Here is a 27,256-nt window from a genome sequence, read left to right on the forward strand (position 1 = left end):
AGATAGTATTACTTCATGAAATAATTATCTTAGTCTATAGTACTTAAAATAGCTAAATTCAAGAAAGGTATTTTAAAAAATGAAGCTTTCACAGCTGCAGGATGGAGGCTGCTGGCCCCCATAGTGTGTATCCCCACACTGGCACCATCTTCAGTGGGGCGCAGAGTCTGGGTAGCCCAAGCCCAGGGATTCAGGACGGGGATGCTCCATACCGATGCATGGATCTCCCTGTGGTGGAGAGGAACAGGGACCCGGCCCTGTGCAACCTCACCCTTCCAGCCCCCAAACACCAAGAGCCATGCAGCTTGCCCTTCTCTTGCCAAGCCCAGCACTTGCTGAAAAACAACTCTCTGGAGCCATTCTTTCTCATCCTGCTAATTTTTCCAAACATCCTCCTATTAAACTATACAAATATATTCATTTAGTAAACATCCCATTAACCAGGTCAGCATACAGTATTCACAACTTATTACAGAGCAGCACCAAATCAGTCACAGAAGCAATTATGCAATGGTAGAGCAGACAACTCGCTTTAAGATTAATACAGAGCTGGGGATGTACAGGCCAACGTTCATTCACATGACATTCATTTCCAAGTATTGTACGCCATTTGTTTCTCCCTTGCTTATGCAGCACTCATGTATTTTGATTTTTAAGCTTTGTGGACTGTCAGAAAATATGATCTCAGTTCTTCACCCTTCGTGTAAGAGATGTTTTTATTGAATATAAGGGTATTTCTAAGCTTCTATTGCCTGGGGGCAGGGGGAGGAAGCTGGGCTAGGTATTTAGAATCAAGACCTAAAGAAGCATTTTCCTTAAAAAAAAAAAAAAAAAAAAAAAAAATTTAAAGAACTGAGGATCTTTCCAGAACTATTTAAAATAGGCAGTTGTAGAGAAGGGAAATCAGAGGTAAGATTATGAGATGCTGTAGTTACAACAGGGGGAAAAAAAAAAGTGGCTTTTAAAATCACAGCTTTATTTGAAGGCATTCGTTTATTTAAGCATCTTGGGAAAACAGGTTGCCATATAATATTAACAAACAAGAATATGCTCTGTCAACCACATGCAGTACCACAGAGATTTTGAAGACCTAAATAAATAATGTATTAGAAAACCTAGCCTAGTCTGAAATAATGCAGACTCCTATGATATAAATGAACAGCAGTAGTGGAATTATTTTCCTGGGATTTAAGTCGTATATAGCATTAAAAGTAAAGGCCTTAAGATACTTATTGATAGGCAAGAAATTGCTATCTTTAGATCTATGCATGCCCGGGGAGCACTCTGCTAAATTTACAGTCTCGGAGAGTTTCCAAGAGAGTTACCAAATCAGTCAGCTTTATTTGTAAACACCACAAAAAAGAACAAAACACCCTCTTGGCTCCAGACTCCTTTGACACAGCACTAAGCACACAACAAAACAGTGCTGTCTTTGTGTGAAACTTGGGAAATCTGGTGAAACTAGGGGGGGAATTCTTGCTACGTTAAATGTAATGGGAATTTTGCATCTGCTAACAAGAAATGGAATTTGAATTCACAGAATCATCTTGGTTTCTACAATGTACTACAGGCAGTCAAGACCCATCTCCCACCTGCTTCAACCACAGATGGAGCCATTTGTACGGAAGTGCCCAAGAGTCATTATGTTCATGAGGACTTACCAGTCCTGCCGGCTCATCGCATTTTCACTACCAAAGTGACCTAGTATTTTCTCTCTCATGCAGTAACAAACGGAAACCACCCTCAAATGAGGGTCAGACTTAAGTGCAGTGCCACAGGAGATGTGGAAAGGGATCACAGATGGATCTCACACCACCTGAATATGACTTTGTCCCTCCAGCAAAGCGACTGGGGTTCATCCAGTCCCAGCAAACTCCCTACTCACCTGCTAGGGGCTGAAAAATATTCTCACTTCTTCCAGAATAGTCACTTTTCAAACGACATCCTTCTCCCACTGGACGTCGCACCTAAATCCCCATGGACACCGCAAGCCTCAGGACCAAGCCAGGAACTAACTTTGTGTGATTGTTTTTCCCTCCTCGGTGATATGAAAGGAAAAAGCACTGCCTTCTGCTTGCAGAGCTGCTGACCCAGTCCACATGGATGTGCTGACTTCTTTTTTCCCCTTCTGGGCTTGGTAATGACTGGGTCAGTGTGAGGGTTCATTGGTAGCAACAACATCAGGCAATGGATGGCAAAATATAGACCACAGCTGCCAGAAAGGAACTGAACAAATTCATGCTTACAGTCCCACATCTCCATAGGAATTTTTAAATAATGCATCTGTTTTAAGAACTATGGTAAACCGATACACTAAAATCATACAGTATGGGAAGACCAGGCTTCAACACTGGAAAATGCATCCCAACAATACTGGATGATTCAGTTTCTAAAGAAACTCCATCTCATATATACATTTTCTTCAAAAGCTTTGCTCTGACATTTGCAAACTGCCTAAAGATAAAAACTGAACAGGCTGTTTATTTAAAAAGGAACTATGAAATATCTTATCCTGTTACTTGCTTAACTCTTCTAAACAAAGGCAGTACCTAATTTGAGACAATTACAGACATGCTTCATACAGACAGAAAGAAAAACACCGAACAATGGAATTTTAAATTGTTCTCAATCTCCTCAAAGAGCTAATCTTTCTCAATTCACTAATTCACATTCACTCCAGCACTTCACAAAAGCTACCTTTTATTAAATATGAGATTCGATTCACAGATAAACAAATGCGATAATGTAATCTACACTTAAAATAATAGCTTGGCTTCAAAGTTTTGGGGGAATTAGGAGTCTTCCCTTTTTTACGGCTGTTCTTAGCATTATTTCTTGTCACATCCTCAGAGCTCAAGTCCTGTAATCGAGGCCCACTCAAGTCGTGTTTCCACGCAAGCCAGGATCTGTGTGAGGATTGAATCCTTCCCGGAGAGCACCAAATTCAGCAGGAAATCCGCCCACAGGAGGACATTAAAGAGCACTCAGAAGCCGCGTCCCATGGCTGTTTTCCCTGCTCGGCAATTTCTCTACCATTTCATCACACATTCCTCTCTTTCCATTACGACCACCTGACTAATCACAAATTGCTGCCTAATGAAGAGTACCGGCATTACAATACTTAATTAGAATTAAGAGGAAGATTTACTTTAAAAACCTGACAGACCACTGTGCTCCAGAGCCAATCTTGGTAGTGCAGAACTAGCCCCAAGTTTCCATGTCCTGAATTCTTAATTAAAACTTTGTCAAAACTTCTCATTTTAAGGGGGAGCCTTCCCCTCCAGCATCCATTAACCTCAAAACAAGTGACTAAATTGTTTTTAATCAGCTCTACTTCATAAACAGCTTGATAAAAAGAAACTCAAAGAAAGTGCAACACTTATCTTTAATTTCCACTCAGCAGCATTCAGAACTACCACACAAAGGTGGCTCTCACAAATCACTCCTGTCCGGCATGCAACGTGCAGCACCAAAGGAATTTCAGCTACAGAAAAAGCCTTCCGTAGGGCCACCCAGCAGGAAAGGATTAAATTACACAAAAAAGCCCTTCTTTTTTCCTCCACTAAAAGGGCTGTGGTCAGAGATCAATGTAAGAAGCTGTGTCTTGAAGTTAGATTCGAATTATTCCCTTATATAAGCCTCAGGAGAAACTTACTGCTGACCCCCAGAGCACGGCACACCACCAGGCCCCGGGAGAAGCTCCTTCACCTCGTCTGAGGCACAGTCAGCACAAAGACCTCATGGCTGCAGGCTGCTCCCAGCCTTTTCTTCTTCCCTGACTGCTCCGCGGCCCCCCTCTCCTCTCCCCACACCCCAAACCCTCCCGCGGACTGAGATGGAGGGAAGGCCCCAGCCCCACACACCACCGGTCATTACAGATATTCACTACCAGGTCTCAGTCTCCTGTCTGCAGAATCAGGTTTAGTTTATTTCTTTGAATATTATCTGACGAAAACAAATTCCTAGATACTACCTCATACAGAACTTGATTGGTTTATTTTGAAACATTTTCTTCTTCTGTGAGTTATATCATATGAGTTGGATTCCAGCCCACTAAACCTCACATACAGAATGCAATAAAATACAGCCAGTTGTTTCTTTACCCTAATGATCATTTAAAGCCTTTATACTGTTTTGATTATTTCTCTTAGGGGAAAAAAAAAAAGAGCCTTGGTTAGCCAAGAGAATTGGGTAATTTTCTATGTATTAAGAATTTGAAAAATATCAAATGCATTAAAAACTGTGTTCTGGCTTGTTTTAGCTTGATGTCCTAAGGAAACGTGCTGTTTATCCATCTGCTGAACACCAGAAAATTTTGAAACCATTTCTTAATGTAAACGACGTTTGACAGAGGGGTTGGTCCCTTGAAGATTCAAATACCTCCTTGAAGTAGCAGCTGGGTGTCGGAGAAAAGTCACAAACCATTGCCACCACTGAGGGAAAGTTATCCCTCTGCCGTGCTCGATGGATGGACACGGCTGGTCAAACACCAGAAGGGGACAAATGCTACGAGAATGTAGAATGTGAAACTTTCCCTGTTTGTTGTTGGTTTGTTTTGGTTTTTTTTTTTTTAAGTATTTTGTGATTATTTCTGCAGACCATCACTTGTCTCCTCAATACGAAGAGTTCAGAAGGGCTGCTTAAATGAAAGGCTCACGCCTGCACAACCCATGCTGGGCTTTCTTGCAATTTAGCTACAGGATCCTTCAGAAAAGTTGGGTGAATGGTGTCATCTACACACGGTGGAAGATCTGGTTAAAGAGAAATGGCATAAGGATGGCATTAATGCAAAAAGCTTTGAATTCGTGTATCTCAAGGGGATATTACGGGCAGGAAACTAAAGCCTGAGGAAGTTTTGAGGTCGCAAGTGCATAAAGAGGCTCTAAAAGCACCGGGTCAAAACCAGGTGAAAGTACTACTGACGTGAACGCTACGAATAGCCACTGCACATTTTCAGAGCCCCTTTACATGTATCAAAACCAACAAGCGTGGGACTAAAGCGTAAAACGCCTTAGTGACTCTGCTTGGGATGAGGAGGATAAAAAGATGTCAAAAAGCATCCCCACTTCTTACATTCCTCAAGATTGTGTGCCCGGTGCTGTGTGTTTGAGAGACTTAACACAAATGTTACGAAATCATTTACAAGGAATGAGGAAAATACCTAGATATGTTAAATGTTTCCTTCACTAGTAGAAAGGCAGTGAAATCCTTAACTACTTTTGGAACCATTTTAGTCCCAAAACCCAGAACTCTTATGGATGAGATTTACTCTCACTGTCGCATCTTCCACCTGCTTCTGCTGGTACCTTCAGCCACCTTTGGGTCACGGATCCAGAATCCTGTCCTTAATAACACTTTTCAAATTGATCCTTCTAGCCTCCTTCCTCTTCCATCTGCAAATATTAGTCTTCACGTTAATTTTAGTACCTGTCATCTACCTACTACCCACCTTTCAAATACAGTTCAAGAAGGATCCTATTTTGCTTTGTTGAACCAGTGTTCCCTAGGAAATACAATAACTCTAAAAAAGAATATGAACTCAACATGTATGTAAAGTTATGCTTAGTTTAAAGAAAACAGCCAAACAGGTATTTTAGGCTGCATGCTCCATTTCACTGAGAAAACAGGAATTGCTATTGGCACTTACAGGTATTTTTCTTGTTTCTTCTTGAAGCAGTCTGGGATATTTGTCTACAGTATATTGTGAGGAGCAAAACAAATAAATCTATTTTAAGATTTCTTTTCAAGACTTTAAAAATTAACTATAAATACTTTTGCAGTTATAAAATACAATACAAGAACCTTATTTCAGTCTCTTAACTGAAAAATTAGAAAGCATCAAACTCAGTAAAGATTCCCTAAACATTAGAAAACTGTTTACAAATAAAGTTTAAAAACATACATTTGCACTAGCCTAGTATACAAATATTAATCCCTCTGTACAGTTTCTTCAAACCTCTTGCACCAATGTAACAGATCTACAGGTCACTCACACATGCCATGCTCTTTAGGTAACCTTTATCACAAACTCAGATCAACTTATGTCAAACTTATTCCATAACATTTAAAACATAAAAGGGCAATACAGATCTTGCCATAATAAATGATGTTTGTATTTTTTCTTAATGTTATAATTCCAATTTCTGAAAGGGCTACCTTGAACCTTTGTTCTGAATCAAAAGGTGTTTGAAGCTCAGGTTCATTTTTTAAAAAAAATCAGCACCTGCTGCTCCCTCTCACTAATGCAAGCAGGAGCTGGATCTTTGAAAATCCATCTCCTCTCTGCTGAAACAGCCATAGGGAGGAAATGGCCTTTGCCCCTCACCATTTTAATACTGCTCTGAAGTCTTGAAAAACATCTTTTGGAGACATTAAGTACCAAAAAGGAGCACTAGACACTGAAAAAAAACAAACATGGTTTTGCATAGAAATTCATTTGTGGGCATTCTGCACCGACCACAAGCTCACACTTAGCCTAGCTGGCATGGAAAAAAAAACTATTTTCACAGGTAGCTGTAAATATCTTATATTGACGAGCACAGGGAGGATGAAAGCTGGCTGTATCCCTAATCAAGTCCACTGGTATCTCTGTCCACCAACTACACAGAGCTAACATCACCACTGGATACCGATTATAGCTGCCTTCTGGATGACTGACACAAATCACGCCACCAGCATCTGAAAAAGCACAGCTACAGTTCAGCTAGAAATCATGCAACATATTTGCATTGAAAGATAAAGAAAATTAATCAAAGTATGTTTGAGTTTATCCTCTAGATTCCAACCCACAACCTTCCAGCTTTCCAGCATTAGATATTTCAGCCTGTATTTTAGCACAATATGCCTGACTCTAAGACACAGATATTTACACAAATGTAGCTACTACAAGAATTGCTTATAGACTTGAGCCTCTATCTTTCTTGGCTTGTGGGCCATATGTTTGCTATGATCTTGAATGAATTAAAGCTGTTAAAACTGTGACTAAGCAAAGAAAGCTCTTACTTCTCAGCAACTTACCCTAAAATTAACTTAAAGCTGATCTTCTGTTTCTTTTGCAGACATCAATTTCAGCAGAGGATGCACACAATAAATTCACTTGAATTCATGATGGTGTCTGTCCTCACATTGTCAGTGCACCTGTCCTCAAGCAGGTCACAATCTGCATTTTGTTTTTTCAAATGTTGCCAGTAGAAGACATCAAATATTTGGCCTGGTACCAGCTGCTGTGAGGTAAGGCTTGATGGAGGTAACTACATCCACTCCACCTGGCTCGTAAACAGCCAGCCTGCTCAAAGAGCACATCAATCTTTATGACTACAAAAAAAAAAAAGGGTCTCAAATCTATTGAACAAGCCACACACCATTCTTCAGGATTCCTGAAACACTTATAATACTCATCAGCCTTGCTACTACACTGCAATATGCTCCTTCCACCATGGCTTCAAAATGAGAAGTATGGATCCTATCTAATTGCTGGAAGGCTCTGCACATTGCCTTTAAGGATTTGTGTTTCTAACAGTCATTAAAATACACTGTTTTGGGATCAACAGCTCCAGCGACTGGGTACGGTGGGGTCCATGATGAACTAAGAGGAGGAATGAACAATGTGGTGCAGAAGGCTAAGCTCCATGACAGTAATTGAACCCGCAGGCTCAGAAGAGCTAGTACCTGTTTAATTTTATTGATTGTATGTGCAAGTGTGTTGAGCAACTGGATACTTTTACCATTCCCTACAAAATAATTCCAAATGTTACAGCTGTAAAGTTGTCTCACCTCCAGTTTGCATTGACGTGAATAGTCCATAACGTACACGTATTAATCACACCCTCCTCAGGCAAAACTCCCATTGCAAGTTGTATCCTGCTGGTGCTGACAGCACACCAACTTGACCAAAGCAGTATTTAAGCCTTTTTGTACCTCAATGATTTAAGAAGCCAAGACAAAACAGTTCCTAATCCACTGACCAAGCTATTTAACTTTTAGCTATACATCATTCTCTCATTTACTGTGTACCACTAGAAGCACATTCTCCACCCGCCCCTGTCAGTAAGTCAAAGCCCTCACGGGTATGCTCCGTGTACGGGCAGATCTGGGAAAAAGCATCACTGAAGAAAAATTGATTTTCGTTACTCCCTGTATTAAGGTCAGATTAAAGACAGGTGCATTTCCACGCTACCTTGAAAATAAGTATTTCAATTTTACAAACAAACCTGCTTATTTTAGTTTCTAAAAATTTCAGTTTCTAAAATAAAGAACAATCACAATCTAAGCTTACGCTACTCTTACAGGAAAAACGAAATCTAGATGTACTGTTAGACATGGTGGTGTTGCAACACAACGCATCAATGGAGATTTAGGATCTATTCTGATATGTCAGAAAGAACTTATTTAAAACTTACTTTCAATAAACTGAACACAGTAAATCTTTTCTCTGAGAAATTAAACAGACTCTGCAAATTCATTCTATATCATTAATCCATTACAAGATGAAAAATCAAGAATTGTCCCCAGGTAAGAACTGGGCTTTGCTAAGATTTATCTTAAAACGGAACTTCTGAGAAAGCTGCTGGCTTCATGGCCTCAACCAGGAATAAAAACAGACATCACCTCTCCTTGCAGCCCCTTCCTTCCGGAGGAATCAAGCAGAGCCGTTGGGATGGTCCTGCCTCCCGTGACGCTGTGCACCGAGTGGAGCACGCATCGCAAGCTGCCTCTGTGGACATCCATTCTCAGGGACCACAGGACACGTTGTGATCAAACTGGAAGTACGGACAGGTAACTGAGCACACCATTATTAATATTCTACCCCCAAAGAGTCTTCAGCTTCTGTAAGTGCAGAGTTTCACTGTCAAGCTCTGGCAGAACATAATATTGGATCTTAAAATAACACTGCTTTGATTACCTTACTTTCCTTTACTCTTCGCTTGAATTCCAACAGGATTTCAGTGTCTGCTCTGTCAATAGAGCTGTGTGAATAATGGATTTCTGTTTGGGCACTGAACCAAAAAAAAAAAACCAAACCGGTAAAAGGAAGAAAAAACTCTGTAACTCTGTTTTAAGTAGACTGAAGAGAGACTGGGGGAGGATTTAGGAAAAATGTAATTTTAAGATAAGGTAAAATGTTTGTTTAATCTAAAAGGCATATTTTGCTTTTATATTAACACCTTCTTGTAAAAATATTTTGGTTTTTTAATTTTGTTACAGACTTGGCAAACATAAAACATTTAATCTAAAAAAAAAGCTGAAAGAAAACATTTTGACTCTTTGAAATATTGTTCTCCGGTTTTACAAATAAGCAAATGGAACAGAAATTTGGGAAGAGATGTATTTCACCTGAAACACGTATTTTTTCAGTGAACTTACTAATGCTTAAAAACCAAATTCTTCTTTTCTTCTTGGCAAGTGCCACGTTCTAGATACTGACTGCCTAGAACCAAAGAGATCGCACAGAAAAATAAACAAAACTGTCCTGTTGAAATGACACTTACCAGTACTGCCAGAACAGCAGCAGCAGAAGCAGTCTAAAGGTTTTCTGCTCAAAAGCCAAAGAAGCAACAGGCCTAAAAGTTTGGTGAACACCCTTATTTTGTGGGTTTCTTCTATTCTCCACCCCCTGCAAACATGCCCTGGGGTTTTTTGGGGGGGGAGTTGTGGGGTTTTTTAATGTTAGTACCAGGAGAAAAAAAAAGGAAAAAGAAAAACAGAGGTTTAATCATCTGGTGTAACACTGCTGAAATGAGGACAATTGATTTTTTTACTCCACAACAATTTACGTTCCTGACTGCTCATACAGCCCCGTGTCCGGCAGTGCTGGGGCTCAATGAGCCTGGGCTGAGGCAATGGGTGCTGCCCCCCGGGGCTCAGATAACTCTTGAGCTCAAAGCCAGCAGCTTCCTCCACTGAGAATACTTAAAAAAACATGTTGCCACCATGACAGCTATGACAGTAGGATTGCAGCACGTTTTATTTCTAAGCTACCATCCTGGCAGATTGTCTGTAGCAGGGTGGTTCGCCCCTTATAGCCGGGAGTCCCAGGACCTGCCAGATATTAGTCATTTATCAGATATGCTGGGAAGGGTGCACAGAAACCTCCAAAGGGCCTGGGAGCACCTAGGCGAGGCAGAAGCTGCTGAAGAAGATGGTTTTGTGACAGGTCCCAGGAGTAGTCATTTGGGTGCTACTGAAGATCGACAGCGCTGCTATTCTGGGCACCTCTGGCCCTGGGACTCTTGCTCCTCTGCGTTCAGCACCCGCATCTCCCTACCACTGTGTCAACACGGCATCAACAGGGAACCGACAGATTATTTGGCACCATTATAAATACTGTCCTCAAAAAGGAAGGCAACCCCACAATTTTAATTCCCACAAAACAAAGTAAGCCTGATACCCAAGCTGACAGTATAGAAAGGAACAGCAAACACTCAGCAGCTGTTGAGCTGTGATTAGATTTGTTAACTACGAATAGAGTAAAACCACCTGAATCCAGCAAAATCACATTACCTCTGCATTAAACCTTTGTTGCCAATCTGATAATTTCTGATTGAAACAATGAAGCCTTTGGGTATAAATTATTTCATATTTTTTATTATTTAGATACTCCGCTGTTCACTATCACAGAGGAATCGTCTTTGCTACTAATAGTTCTTCTGGTAGGAATAAGAACAAGCAGAAGCAAATTAATAAATGATGACATGGGAATTACAACAAAATAGACTGACAACTTGCGGGTATGATTCTGAATAATAACATTTTACAATCTATTCAAGAGCACTGCTAATAGATTTAGTTTACAGTATTGTCAGAAACATTTACAAAATGCCTGAAAAATGAATTGTTAGTTTTATGAGTCATACTTGTTATTTCATGAATTTATTGTTATAGTTCCTTTTACGTATGTTCTCAGTGCAACCAGGTTGTACTACTCATCATAATGAGTGCTCTGTTCACATGCTACAGGAGTATAATGTGCATTTCTAAAAACCACCGTTTGGTTCAACGTTTCTCTTGTTTTCTATTTTCTTATTATTAATACAATGTAAAATAAGAAATGGAAAGTAACATTAAAAAGGGGTCCCAAATTCCTCCATCAAACTGAACCCAACAACATTTCTATGTTAATTCCAGTTGTCTTAGCATCTAAATCAAAAGATTGGGTAACTACCTATGAAGGCACACCAACTCCTCTTTGGACCAAACGTCTACCTGCTGACCCTGAGCCAAGTCCTGCTGTCTAACGTTACCTGCAGTTTTCTGCACACTACAACAACACTGAATTTCTTTTGTCGCACCACACTCAAAATGCCTGTACTTATCACAAAGACATAAGGAGCAGAGCACACAAAAGATCACTTGGGTCATCATCTTCAAAAAATGAAATGCAATACATTTTGGCTACTGTCCAATTGCATTTTGAAACAAGTACATTTTGACCGTGTTCATGGTTTTGTATCTACTGAGCAGCAACATTTAAGGAGAGCAAGTGAACTGGAAAGTTTTCAGAGAGTTATTTTCATCTGGTCAATGCACAGTAATGTTTGTCGGTTCTAACCAAGACTGCCGAAATACAAACATCAAATACTTGCAACAATCTGATCAACAATACATTACAAACAGGAGATTATTCAATTCCTTGTTGAACAACCTAAAACAACAACTCTGAGAAAAATCACAAATAATTCTTGGGTTGTCTGTGAACAGAAAAAAAGAGTTTTCAAATAAATTATTTGATCTGAATCATAGATCCATGTACCCAATGATACGGTTACATAATCCAATTTTTCGTATCATCCATTTTCCTGTGCTATTCTTTTGGCTTCACAAACTTCCCCAAAAGTATCCATTGCCCTCCACTAGCTAAATAAAAAACATTTTGCTGCAAAATTTTGTTTGGAAGAAGCACACAATATAGGCCTTTTCCCATTCTATGCATTACTTCATTGCATTGCTACACATTATTTAATTTCATTTGATTTATTACACTACTGTCTTCTGAAGCTACAGAAGAGGCGTACTCAAGGGATATGGACCAGACACTAAGAGTTTCTCGCAAGCCTCATATGCATGTTCAGTTAAGTTATTAACAGAGATTAGAGACACTACTAGGTGGGAACATAGAGACACCTAACAATGACAAAGTAATGAGTTGATTACGGTGTTCTCATTCCTCCTCAGCTATGCCAACTCCTGCAAATCCCAAGTTACAGACTCCAGCTACTCCATGAAAAAATGTTGTACATAGTACATGCCCTGTAGAGGCCCCTTCATTATGGACCCCCTACATTAACCTATTTAAGAAACAAAAAGTCATTTCTGTACCTCTAGACCGAGTGGAAGTAAGAGTGCTACCTCACTGAAATTCATACAAGCCCTTCCAGAGAGATATTGCTTTGGCAGGGACATCTTCAGAGAAACCCTGCAAACAGAGTTAGAGCCATATGTAACTTGCTCCTGAGTTGTTCAAGCTCCATCTCAGGCCAGCAGCAGTTTGTTACCTGGGTCAGTACTACAAAATCTTCTCACCAGAAAGGACAGCTTTCTAAAATGGAAAGAAAGGGCACTAGAAGAGGCTCTGAAGGGAAGGTTTGAATTGGAGAAAGAGGTTACTTAGCCACTGCTCCCTGCTCACCTCCCAGACAGGTTCCTCCCAACCCTCTCTCACAGCATGGGCTGGCACCACGAGCGTGCAAGAGACATGGCATGGGAGAAAGACATTGGAGACACCAGCAGTGGGACAAAGAAGGGCTAAGGCCTTGTTAACTTCACCCACTCTCTGTCAACATATATCAGAGACAAAGATGTATCTCCAAGCTCCACCTTGCTGGAGGGACGTTTAGGCTAACAGGATCCCACAGGCTCTGCCAGCAGCAGCCACGTCCTCTGCCGTGGAAGAGAGGACTGAAAAACATGGCCAGTTCCCTTCTGCTGCAGTCTATGTAATTAAAGCTCATTTTTGGCAAAGGGAAAAATAGCCTCCTCATGAAAAAGGCCTCAGGTCTCTGAGCTATGGAGAGCAGTATGCAACAGCCCAGCATTACACACCAGAGCATGGGCTGGTGAAGGACACGGGTTCAGCCACGCTGTGGATGGAGGGAGAGGAGAAGATGGACAAGGGCAAGAAGCCACAATGCCAAGCTCTTCTGCAATATGGCTGACAAACAGGCCTGACAGATCAGCTACTTCTAACTTCGAAAGAGAACACACTGCAGCAAGAAGAAGAGAGCACCATGCCAAAAAGTCTGGCATTTATATGAAAATGAAGACATCTTGCAGGCAGAGATACACGGAAGACCCAAAGTACCCTAATCAACATACTCCAGGCTCAAATGAACTGTTGTTAAGATGATGATACATCAAATTTTGTCATTTAACAGGGTCCAAAAGAATGTATTATTTTATCCTTTTTGGCATTCAGTGGGAATACGGAGCAACAATGCCAGGCGCAGATGACAGAATGACTGGATAAAAGACTGGATTTTAGGATACAGAGCTGAATTCTACAAAAGGTGCTCAAGTAAATGAAAATACCAGCACATAATGCAGCTACGCTACACGCTTTCAGTGGGGCAGTTACTCACACAGAATTTTGAACTGTATAATGCTATGCATTAGTACAGGCTTTACGCTATTTTACCTGTAATTGATATGTCTCACAGTTTCACACGACTCCCTACTGGCTTCCCACTACTAACTAACTATTCCAGGCAAAACACTTTATGCAACTCTGCCGCTTACTCCAGCTTTTATCCAAGAAAATAGGGCACTTCTTGCAATGGGAATCTAGGTAAGAGAACCTTACAGAAGGAAAAAAAAAAAAACCCTTGTAAACAAAGCAACTAATATTACTGGACTGACAGAAAAAGAAACAAATTGATTTTTTTTTCAGCTTTGACTTTAAGCAGTCCGCCAGTCCTATCCTACCGGATCAAAAATTCAGAAAAGTTCAAAACTAGTATTAACCAGTGCTTCTAATCTGCCTAGTGATCTGGATATTTCCTTGTGAAACCTTCTCAGTTACTACTGGACAACGATCACATCGTTGACACTGTGTGCCTCGGGGTGGTGGGGTGGGAAGAACATCTCAAGTATTTTTTTTTGTAACTAGAACACGCATAGGGTAATTGAAGTGAAATAGGGTACTATGAAACTTCCAGTATCTTGTTGAACAATTAAGTGAAGAAGAGACACTTCAAAGGCATGGCTTCTTCAGGATCATAGCCACAGAGTGCAGTTTGATCAGAGATCAATGAGCATCTGCCATGTTATATGCTTTCCTTCCTAGTCGCAAGTCAGAGCATAAAAATGGATGTTGGCACAGTTTTAACAGCATGAAGTACACGGTTCTCCTTAGCAATACAAGACTCCATCTGCAGACATCACTGCAGGACTGGCCGTACAGTTATGATCACACATTGGAAGAGACCACTCAGACAAATTTCAGAGACAGCTCTTTGCTCTCCACTCTATTCTGACTATGTCAGCTTATAACAGTTGAAGATTTTTTTTTTTTTGCCCCATTTCACAAACTTACAAGAAAACCACATAGATTTTAAATGTATTTCAGGAGAATCTGTGCTCTTCAGACAAAGCAGTCATCATTTTATCCTGTCAGATTCTAATGCCTCATAAATGACACACTATTTTTAATCACTTGCCAATTAACCCCTCTTGTTATCAACTTGAAATTGTTTCCTGCAATCGGTCTTAGCACCACGTAAAAGAAGAGTTCTCCTTTTCAGATATAATATCAGGCTCTAAAGTTCCACGATTTTGCCACTTTTGAGATGATAGCACAGTCTCACTGTGACTAAGGACTGCAAAATCGTGCTCCATATAATTGAATCTAAAGATCTGACAACACTGACCTTATCAAGAAATGAAACTTTTGGCTGAGGTTCAAACCATGCACAAGAAATAAGCTCTTGCTGGTTGTTTGTAAACGTCATATAAAAATGTACTTATTCATTATTAACAACTTGCAAACTGAACGCACTGCATGTCTCAAACTGCTGCCAAGTAAAGTATTACTTAGTACGATCATTTCATTTACATCTAATGCTTGTATTAATTTTGGCAGCACAACCGAGCATCCCTTCTCAGGATTGTAAGAGGGTTATCATAACAAGATAAACATTCAGACCGCATGCTAAAAACTGAGGATAGAAGGAATGCTAGGGGCCAGATTCATTTTGTGAATGGCCATACTGCTGCTGCAACCCTACTTTAGTATAAGATGTGCAAAAAAAGGGATTCTAGGGAGAAATGGGCCATTGGTATCCCACTTTTGTTGTGATAAGGCCAGCAGTGACAACACATCACCTGTACTGGTGAGCCACCTCCTTTAGGATAAAATAGAATGGAAGGCTCCCAGCAAAATCCCAGGTAATATCAGCACTAGGCTTCCATGAGCATCACAGTCAACTCAAAAATCTGAAAGTTTCATAAAAATTCAGCAAGGAGCTATTGTAAATAATCGCAATTGCTCTACAGCAGAATGCCATTGTAGGAGGCACAAAAAACCACAGGGCTTTCAAGACGATACCATTACGCACCTTTCTTGTTCTTGCATACAGCTTTCAGCACGCGGTTTCCAGGTCCACATTTTCCATGGTCAGTCACACATATTCCTTCTGAAACGATCCACTCGTAACACACTGGGTCTTCACAAGGAATAGATTCAATTAAATGTGGACAACCTGCCAGGGTGCCTACGGCATCTACAATCACTTGCCTTTGTCTCATTCTGAAGCCTGGAAAAAGAGAAATTGAATTAACTGGAGAACTGCAAAAAATATTTATACTAATAATCCAGTAACAAGACAAATATATAGGGCATCTGGAACTGGGGGATATAAAGACAAACGAGCACAAAATTTACAAACCGAATTGATTGGGACAGTACTTGGGTTTGTGTCCCCACAGTCCAGGCATGCAAAATCTTCTAGTGCATAAAAAATTCCAACAACCCACATTTTTCACATTTCTTTTTCCTTTTCATCAGCATTAGATAGAAAAACACATGTCCAAATATAGGAATTTGCCACTCATGCATACATTAATGTAATAACAACATTAAGATAAAAAGAGAGAAACAGTCAAGGAACTGAAGATATAAAGGACATCCATATTCTGCCTGGGAATCCACTAATGAAGAGACTTGTTTTGAGATACAGCAGAGCAGTTTACTAAGAGATTAGCATTCTGCCTTATGAAGGTGTAAGGATTTCTGATACATAATGCATATCAGACCTCTTTGAAATGACATCCTATTAAATTGGAAGATTCAAATGTAAAGTGGAAGAAAAAGGTTACAGAAATAATGAAAGAATTGATTACATAATCTACCTCCTTCTGAATAAAACCAAAAGTCATGTTGCCATATAAAATGCAGAACTAATACATAAGTATCTTTCAGCATGTTTTGCTATGTAAATGACACAGAATTCTAAGAAAGGCAGAAAAAAATACATGGTGGTCTCAGACAAGGGGCAAATACACAGCATTAGTGGAGGCCACACAGAAATGCTTTGGCCATAAAACAGAAGAGAAAACGAATAAAACATTCCAGAGAATACAACAGACTGAACTTCCACCATTCTCAAACCAACAAAAAGAAATCATTCAAAAGAATTTTATAAAGAAATGGTTTTGCAAATATTTAATTATTTTTTTATTTGAAAAATTCTGACTGGCTCAAATCACTTCAAAAACATACGCTGTTTTCAGAAAAGTGTAATTTCAAAACGATACTATTCATTCCCTGACAGGAACTCCAACAGCTATCCTTTCAGCTTATTTTGTAAGTGAAGGAAAGCCTCTGCAAAGAATCTCAAAGTGTTGCAGCAAGAAACATGTACGCTGGGCAATTAAGATCCAGGGGTATTAAATTAGATTTGCATACTCTTCTTCCAGAAATTTAAACCAAACCCAGAACGAGAACAACCTCTGGGGTAAGCCTAAGCTCCAAGATGTGGGATACCCCTCAGTCCTGACACCCTACATCCTCACCCAAGCACTGCCCTCAAATCGAGGCGTGCAGAGGACTTCCGAGGGGGATGAGAGGGACAGCCTGGCACTACGGAGTTTTGCAGCTGCTATCCCAAGAAATCCTCCTTTTCTACAAGTTCAGTGCAGGATAAAAGGATCTGAATCAGGTTGAAAAATCTTATCTTTTTTTTTTTTCTTCTCTCAAGAATAACTGCAAAAAGCTTTTAAAGGTCATATTCCACACCTGTACGCACATCTAAGAGCTTCATCCTAGGTTAGATTAATTTTTTAAAAAATACATTAAGCTCCCAATGTAGAATTTGACACCACTGCTTTTGCAATCTTATCACAATATTCCACTACCCACTTTACATCCCCCAATGCTGCAAAAACAATATGTAAGACCAGCCATTACCTCTTCTTCCATGGCGGTCCTGGCAGTTTTCGTGAAGGCAGGGACCCCACACCGACCAGGCAGACACCACGCACTCGGACGGGCACAGCAGGTTACACAGCTGGGAGGTAGATAGAGCAGGACCCAGGCATAGTTTCCCATCAACTGGTCTAGTAACTGAGAGGGGGAAAAAAAAGAAAGGAAAAAGAAAAGCAGGGTAGTAACTTTGCCCTGACCAACACACAGAGCTCTGAAATTTACTGCTGGCCTTAGCTTTCCCAACTGCGCCAAAAAACAGTACTTTTTTAGGGTCTTACCTCCCAGAGCAAAAAGTTAATCCTCTGTTCAGCAAGGCATGTAAAGTTTTATCTAAATTATGCATATTCAGCAGGCCAGTTAAGACTGTGCTTAATGGTAAACGGGTGCTTAATAATAAATTCAGTCCTGATTTTCTACAATGCTGGAGCAACAAACTGGAATCTAATCCCCCGGATTTATGGCCAAGGAGGTCTCTTTACACCACACCGAAGAGACAGATGCATAGAGAAGGAAATCCAAAAAGCTCACACCGCAACTGGGAGCCAGGCAGAGGCAGGTGACAAAAGGCTGAGCACGGGGGAACCCCTCCGTACCCATCCACTTCAGGGACGCTGCCACCTCAAGATTACAGGTGCGGGATGCTTTGCATTCTCTTCATCTATTTTCAACAAAATTGAGCAGGGCTCTCGGTTTCTTCTACACACACATATGCAAAAAGCATCTTTCTGGCCTGGGAAGTGAGATGTTTACTTGAATTGCCTGCACCCAAGGCAGGCACGGATCTCCAAACCTCTTCATCTATGAGATGAGCCAACCCCAAACTCTGCCAAAGTACCACTTTTGTCGATACTGACAATAAATTGGGAAACCTGATTCCCTTTGTATTTTCATTTATCATAAGAGATTTCTTCATTTCAATTAACATCTCTCGACTTTTTATTCAGGGCAGAGGGAAGAAGGAAAAAAAGAGGAAAGACTCTTAAATCTATCTTTCGAGTCATTATATGATAGTGCATTTTAATTACTTTATGGGCTGAATTTCGCTGTCTCTTTAGATAAATCAATATCAAAGCGGTCTTTCAAAAGGCAAAGGCTTGTTTGAGTTTACTCTGTCATGGTATTACCAAGACTTCATTAATTTTTATAGCTACTGAGTTTGCTTTATCGTCATTTTTATTTTTAATGGCTATTTTTCTTTGCTTCCATGCATGGAATTGACTTGAAAAGAATTTATAAAAATATGTCCAATATATGAATAATCTTTTCTTTTTCAGATATTTTACCATTTTCTTTAAAATCAATCATTTGAAGAAAAACACAACATTTTTTTTAAATCACAAGACTTCAGTGCTCAAAATCCCAATAAATTTTGATTTGCACATCCTGAAGCTGAGACTTCAGACCAATATCACTGCTTATGATTCCAGCTCATCAGAGCAACAAGATTATAGAAGAGATGTGATTTAATTCTAAGCTGAAAGATAATATGTTAGCAAAAAAGACCATTTTCTGAATGATTTCTGAGACACTGTAAGGCCTTTGACATGTTCATTTAGAGATTACAACAAGGTGGCATAAATCCAATTCACCTGAATGCTAACATAAACAGACCCTTTCTAGAGACCTTGCAAGTGAAGTGACAGACAGAATGAGATAAATATTAGAGTTTAAAGGATAAGAGTATTTATTTTACCAAGAAGTCTCATGCATGGCTTAACCTGCCTTTCAGCATCAAGCGTTGCAAAATTGTATCATTTTTGGAGAGTTCACTTGAAGAAATGAAAGGAAATAAAGAAACCCAAGGAATAAAGTTCAGTCCTACTCTGCCCCAACTCAAGATGTCATCGTTAGCAACGGCTCTTTCCCCCCTATAAACAATTTTTGATTGTTTCTATATTGCAATGTAACTAACTAAATGTGGAAGTCACTAGATAAAGGAGGTTGGGTCTCCTGCCTTGAAAACTAACCAGGTACAACCAGTGGTGCTGAGGGTATTTTAAATTGAGTTTGGATAAAAGAAAAACAAGAAACAATGATTACAAAAAGTTAAAGGGGAAAGTTTTTGTTGGTAAGCTGAGCTTAGCAACCATCCCAGACTCATGGAAGACTCCTTCCAATATTGGAGGAAAACCCTGCCTTCCTCTCCCTGCCAACCACCTTCCTGCTCCTCTTCCTCCCTCGGGCTGATGCCCTATTTAATTCTAGCACCGGGAACTCTTTTCCCAGGACCAACAACCTGCTTGTCACTGGAATAAGTTAGCTTGTTTACTCACTTCCTTAAGTAATTCTATATATTCTATAAAATGTAAATCAGAAAAATACACAGACTATTCTAATCAAATATCCAAATATATTCTAGGCCTGTGCCAGTTTATACTCACTCTACACTGACTACAATCCTCCAGTGAAAGAACTCAGGAATAAGACAAGAACAAAAAGAAACAAGCTGCATTAAGAAATGCATATACAATAGCATCCTTTTCCAAAACCAGGCGGGTCTAAAGAGCCACGTTTCCCAGCACGATAGCCAGAGTGACTGGATGGACCAGTGAGGTTCCCCATAAAAGAGTTTCATCCCTTCTTCAGCCATTTGATTGACAAGTTAAATTTCATCAGTTGATTTCCATCAGTTTTATTTAAATCTTGATGTGATCTTCTATTGCTATTCTTTCATTATTTTGCCTACGGTAAATGAACACAGATGCTAGGACTGTCTTTACGACCAGCCTTCTGATTTTGCTCAATAATGACTTCGTAATGGCATTTTCCTATCCTCATATAGAAAAAGTGCTTTTTGTGTAATTATTTTCCTTGGAAAAATATTAACCACTTTTGGAGGGAAAGGGGAAAGGCAGGAGCCAGGGCAGAGAAGAGTGAGAGGGGAAGGCAATATCTCTGATTCAAGTAGCAGATTATTTACTACGCTTCTTCGTACCTTTTAAAATCCTGTGTTCTTCCCAATCTATAGAACAAACTTGAAAAAGCAATCAAGTACTAATCTGGAAGCCTCTGAAACATTGCACATTTCTATAGCTGTTATATTGAATCTATCCGTTATAAATGCAACTACAGCTGTTCCCAGCACCAGTGTCTGCCTCAAGTTTGAATTTTACTATTTGCTGTTATTTTCAGGTTATTGCTACCAGCAGGAGATAATAAATTGGGTTCTAAAGTATCTTGTTTCCCTATATATTTTTACTGAGGTAGTGCTTTGGAGGAAGAGTGGAAGAGGAAATCAGTTCTGATATCATTATTTCCATAACGCAATTTTAAGCCAATAAATAAACTATCTGTGAATATAGTCACATAGACACATACTAGTAGGCACACATACCAACACTATGTTAAAAAGCACTCATGGCCAGACAGAGCAATGTATAGGACGGCATTTTGGTTGCAGTGATTCCTTTCAAATTTAGTTTTTCAGCTCCTCTGGAGGTAACTAACACTTTTTCCTGGACTTTAACTTCATTTCCCTTTTACAATGAAAAACCACGTATTTCTGATATTGACACCTAAATGAGACATTTCTAAATATCACTAACATATCTGGAATACAAGTAAAGAATATCAGGGCTGTCTCTCATATACTGGTGCAGCCATGTTTTAGCTGATATCCAATTCTCAAGGCAATAAATCCAGATATTTACCGTGTCTTTTGGCAAAACTAAGCCAAATTAACGATTGCCAGGGTACAAGAAAGGGATGGCATATCTTTGTAAAAATTCTTACTGTCTTTGCCAGGACTTATAAACCAAAGACACTTGGATCAATACGAAGGGAAATTACTTGAGAAAAATCACGAAGGAATGAGTTGTGTTATAAAACCACCTACACGTGCATAATATAATAGGGATAAACGAGCACAACATTTGTAAGTAATTTCTCTAACTCGAAAGACTGGCTTTTATAGCAAAAACAAAAGATTAGACAAAAGAGAAGTGGTGAACGTAATTTAACTAGCCTGGAAAAGAGTGCCAAGCCTAGTCCAGTGAATCTCTCCATTAAAAAGCCTAATGCACCCCATGCCTGATGGAAAGGGGGCCTTTATGCTTTTAAGAAGAATCAATTAGTTTTGAAGCCACAAGGCACAAAGTTGAAGTCCTATTTTCAATTAAAATCTATTTAATAGACAAGAAACAAAGTATGAATAGAAGGCTAATCACAGCATGAAAGAGGGTTAATAGCAGATTGCCAAGAGCAACAACGGTTTAATGTATTTCAGAACAATAAAGATCCTCGCAATTCTATTAAAGTGACACAGACTATTAGCACTCCATGGAATAAAAAGTTTTCCTGTGTCCAGACCTTCCACTGTACAAAGGGATCCTGATCCCAGCTGGGATATTGTCTTGCTTCGCTGTAGCAGAATTGGTAGAGATTATCAACAGAAATCACAGATCTGGCAAAAATTCAGAGTGAAGACCAGAGGTGACAAGTCATTAAGAGTGTCCAGGAAAAACAGCAGAGGCAACAGGGATGATGGGATGCCAGTGAAGGCAATGACGGCAAGGAAAAAGGGATTCTCCAGGATGTTTGAGCCTTGTTGGCTGTTATCCAGAAAAGGCCACCAGATGCTGGAAGTCACTGGGACAGACTGTTGGAGAGGGTGAGAGAAGCCACAAGGAAAACAGGGAAGAAAACCCAAAGATGGGGATATACTTCATGAAAGCCTCGTAAGAGTGCAAACTTTGCCTATCGCTAAGTTTAGCGTTCATTCAAGAGGAAGGAGCACCAAGGAGCAGAAATCTGTTCAGTGAATGCCACATCACTGTGGGAGTCCTGGTACCACAAGAAAAACACCACGATGGATGTGTCCATGATACTGCAACATGGTACAGGTGGCCCAAAGCTAAGCTAGTGACACACTGAGGTAGTCCACTCGTGGCATGGCCAAGCCAGCTTGGACCCTGAAAGCAGCAGGGCTGCTCCACATAGAGCTGGCCCAAGTTCACAAGCTTCATTTATCTCAAATGTCTGCTGTTCCAGGACCAGACCAGCCACCATCGGCTTCGTTATCTCTCCCCAGTGTCCCACTTGGTGGTGTAGCCTCGTACGTACAAATCCTTTTATTTTTTCATCTGACTCAACATTATTGTTTGAACACAATGCAGCTCCCCGTCCTCATAACAACAATGGGACAAAATTACTCAGAACAAACCATCACTGTTTTGAATAAAATTAATCCAGTTCCGGTGGCAAGAAATAATGACAAAAATACAAATGCAATTAAAATCTTAGCTTTCAAAGATAAAACCCTGAACTAAAAACCTAGTATCTCATGTGAACTGACTGGGCAGCATATTACTTGCTGCATACTAAAGCCACCTATATAAATAAAAGTATTTATAAAGGGATAAATATTTCATGGTCATATCAAACAGCTTGTTGACAAAAAAAGGCATATTCTTTATAAGCCACCTTTTAGAAGGCACTCTTCTTTCACTGTCAAAGTCTTTTTATACATTATTCTCTTCATTTTACTTTAATTAGTTTCTAGACATGAAAGAACTGAAAATATTACACCTCTAAAAGACATTAGGGAAAATGTTTTTTTCCCTAATGGATTCAAACTAAAATTTTTGAAATACACATTTAAACATTACTGTCAAGCACTGCAACGATCTGAGTAAAATCATTTCCTCTCTTGCTTCTAAAGGGTTTCCCCCGAAGAAGCCAGCTGTTACATATTTATTTTTCCATTATGTGAGTTGTATCTCGTAAATTCTGCTCAGCATTTGGTGAGCTTACAGATCAATAACTCGGCATCCCAGCAATATAAATCTGATGCAGACTTGCCTGAATACATTTTACACTTCAGAGGTGTATTTCTCATCTTTTCAAGCCAGTTCGGTCATCCCAATGATAAATAGTTTGGGATGAGAGGGATCTTCAGGGGGGGTTCTTCCACCTAAGAACATGGTTTCTGTGATTCAGGTCAACTAAGCCTCTGGCTGGACGCTCCTGTTGCTGCACCAACGAGCCAGTCGAACAAAGCTTTTTTCACATCACCGCTGACCATCAGTTCTCTCCTGCCATGGTCCTAGTCAAGTTTTCTCATGACTAATATATTCTAAACTATTCCTTTTCAATTTCATAAACCAGACAAGGACAACAGGATTTTAAACATCAAAGTCCCTACATTCTAATTTCCGTAGAGTCAATCAATCTTCTCATTCCTGCAGCTTCACCAGCATAACTTTGAAAAAACAAACAAACAAACAAAAACACAAAAAAAAAACCCAAACCAGCATGCATTTAATATAGGGTTCGTACTGCAGACAGGGTTCATATTTCTTCCAACAGTGCATATCCCACACCAACCCCTACGGGCAGCTAATCTCCACCAACGCGGTCTTTTCCCAATTAATATGCAGGATGGTAACAGCCAAAAATGACAACAACCTGCACAACCAACCTGTTTCTAAAGAGTTGGACCTGGTGGCTCAGAAGACAGCTAGCACCCAAGGGGATGGTGGCACGTTCAAATAGGACTCTCCATTGGTATTTTTCTCTTCCTGAAACTACTTCCATAGTTTATTGAACAGATACTGCATGCACTGGTTTGAAACGCTAACCCCCCAGAAGACACACATTGGAAGATCATGATTCACAGCAGAACAAAGAACTTGCAGGGAAAAAAAATGCCGCACCCTCATTAGGAAACAGAGCATACAGAGCAAAGAAGGCAAAAATGCGTATTTTAGAACTAAAAAAGACAAAAGGCCAGAAAGAAAGGGATGAGAATAAATATAGAATAATACAAGATATGAATGAAAGGAGTCCTCAAAGTCATCTCTGTGCAACTCCAAAGAGGCATTAATTTCTGGAAAATAAAATACAGCGCCAAAACATCTCCCATATGAGAATTAAGTATAGTCTGAAAAGTTCACTCATCAGATAAGAAAGGATTAGATATTTTTGTCTATCAGAAGTGGGGAGAAAACTCAGTATTTTGTGGAAAACAAGAAAGGATAAAGGCAATAAAATTATCATTTTGAGACTCGTATAAGTAGGACTTGGATGAAAGTGCAGGGGACCACTTTCAGATCATCTGGGGATTCTGTCAGTAAAGTGGCCGGTAAGACAAAAATACATAAGGGAATACACATAGGGATGGATCAGAAAGTAATCATTAGACCTGAAAAGGTACCTGAGTATTTACTAAGTCTTGGACTGTAAACAGACTAAAGGAGGTTTTGCTGCTACAGCTGATGACACACAAGTTTCTAAAAAAACCCTGATGTAAGATGAACCAGGTGGAATTGCATCCTAAAAATAAAGCACAAATGGGTATAGGCTGGTGAGCTACAGTGGAATAAGAAAGTCAGGCATCTACTAACAGGTGAGGGCTGATTATCTCTCAAAGGAAATAGGGGTATAAAAGTAATAAAGACTTCTGTAAAAAATAGTTTTGCAGAGTAACACTAAAAGGTATCTAAGAATAATGAAGGCACAACAACCTCACGTATCTGTTACTGAATTCAAGATCAAATAAATATATGGAGACAAATATGATGGAGACACTCATTAAGCAAAAAAATTGTAAACAAAACTTTAAAACCTTGTATGAGTATGAGAATTTAATATGGATTTTCAGATGGAAAGTAACAAAGATTAAGAAAATGGGAAACTGCAATGATTTGCTGGTGAGATGGTACTAAGAGATACACTTTATTAGCGAAGTTTACTATGCTGGGTAAACAATAAAGATTCAAGGAAGAACAACATTTTACAAAGGTCTTTTCAGTGCTATAATTAAAACTTAAGCAGACAGGCTCCAAAAACATTCTAAGAAAATTCTGAAAGTGAGAAGTAAATTGGATCTCATTCAAGCAAGTGAAAAAGAAAAAACGTCAAGATATATAAAGCACAAATTTTATGAAAGAATGACAGGACAGGCAGATCCCTAGTTAGAAGGCTACAGAAAATATGGAGAGAACAGCAATCCCAGTCACTAGGGAGAGTAGGTAACTAGTTCAGAGAAGAGAGGAGATGCTTCTGGAGAATTTTATAAAGGATGCAATCTCCCAGACTACAGATAAAGAGTTAGAGTCTCTAGATACATCCAAAAAGCAAACTTTAATTAGAAAACAAAAGGATACTCCCTGGCCTTCAGAAGAGAAGGTAAAAAATTCCTGAAGAAGATTAAATGTAGGGACCTCATATGTTTATTAACTGAACATAAACACAGACGCCATCCCCAGACTCTAAGAGGAATTTTAATTCCCATATTATTGGACTTATTTATTGAGAGTTGTATTGCCAAACAAGGAGAGAGATTTCATAAACTGATCACTGCATAATATTCTTCCACACTTTTACCAAATGTCTTTTTTGTTGGCACACTGGGGATTGCTAGTTAGTGATGTTCGCACACATTAATTAAAATTTATTGTGGGGAAAAAAATATTGTGGGAAAACACATTTCAGATAAGATTTTTGTGACTGTTGATTTTATCTCAATCCAGAAAAGCCCACTTACAAAAGACAAGAAAATATGTGTCCCATGTTAGCAGTGTCTGGCTATGAAAGTAAGTTGAGGATCTGCATTTCTGCTTTATTTAAAAGAGCTTCCATATGAGTGAACAGATTTACATCAAGAAAGAGCTATGAAGAAGTGTAACCACCACCACGTCTACAGTTTGTTCCAGACACGGGATGTCCAGGAACAGGGATCAGGGAGTATCCAGAGATGATGGGCAGAAAGGGCAGATTGGGGCTGTACCGTAGGTAGCTCACTTGCATATTCTATGTTACTTTTTCTGCAAAATTTGTCTCCTCCTTAAAAGCAACATAATTTCAAACATGTAGATTTGATGCTTCCATCTCTGGATATCAAAAGAATAATGATAAACCTGAAGTATTAGATGATCACCTTTCTGTGAAAATTAAGCATTATAAATTCAAATGTGTTAAAATTCAATGAGATACTTAAAGAAAAACACAAGGATCACTTTAAAGCTAATTGTGTTAAAGTTCAGTCAAAATTAACAAAAGCCTCACAACTGAAGAGAGATGTAGATTCCTTGGACAGAATAGCTAACATTAAAAACAGCGCAGTCTCATAACTTAGGTGTCTATACATTGGCTTACCTACATACACAGAAATGCAGATATCTGAATGACACACTACTTTACACATTTACTAAGTGTTCCTGGCCAGCTTCGTCTAGATGTAAGAGTCTCAGAATGCAAGAATATTACAAAGGACTTCAAAGACTGGAAGACCTTCTGCTTCCAAATACTCAGCACCTATGTTAAAAGTATGGACTTCCTCCTTAAGGGCTAAAAAATTTGTAACTACACTTGGACCAAGACAGGGATTTCTTTCTTAGGTCACCTCTTGGGAGAGGAAAGATATGAAATTTTATCAATGCATTTCTGAAAGTAATACCTCAGTGAAAGTTTTCCATTTTCAGTATCTTCAAGTTGGAATTTTATAATCAAAATATAGAAAGATTTCAGCAGACTTAACCTTCCGAATAACTGATACATAAGGACTCAAAACAGGCTCCCTTTCTAAACATACACATTTGAATAAAAGAAGAAATAGATGGGAAGACTAAACAAATGAAAAATGGGAAAGATATCCTTGGGGGATAGAAGAGCTTTGAGCAATATGTATAAATATGGCACAGATGGTACCTGTCTCCAACTAGGATTCAACATATTTTACCCAAGAATGCCGCTGGAGAGACCACGGGACAAAATCTTCTTTCACATATGTCACTGGGCCTAGGTCCAAATTCTCATAGGAAGTAACCAGAAGAATAACAACTCTGACGGATGGTAATATCCTATTAGACTCGCTCGTTTGATTCCTGAATGATCCCTTTA

General features: G+C 39.4%; 1 protein-coding gene across 3 annotated transcripts in view; it reads right to left on the reverse strand.

Annotated features, from left to right (window-relative positions):
- Nucleotides 1–27,256, reverse strand: part of THSD7B (thrombospondin type 1 domain containing 7B) — a 358,700-nt gene that overhangs the window by 167,733 nt on the left and 163,711 nt on the right. For all 3 annotated transcript variants that reach the window (XM_054830722.1, XM_054830723.1, XM_054830724.1), the window contains 2 exons: nucleotides 17,399–17,554; nucleotides 15,549–15,746 (listed from right to left, as the gene is read on the reverse strand). In XM_054830722.1, the coding sequence (XP_054686697.1) occupies nucleotides 15,549–15,746; nucleotides 17,399–17,554 (354 nt within the window). The remainder of the gene's footprint in view (nucleotides 1–15,548; nucleotides 15,747–17,398; nucleotides 17,555–27,256) is intronic.

The sequence above is a fragment of the Grus americana genome, chromosome 6 (assembly GCF_028858705.1).
Source record: "Grus americana isolate bGruAme1 chromosome 6, bGruAme1.mat, whole genome shotgun sequence".
NCBI classification, from domain to species: domain Eukaryota; kingdom Metazoa; phylum Chordata; class Aves; order Gruiformes; family Gruidae; genus Grus; species Grus americana.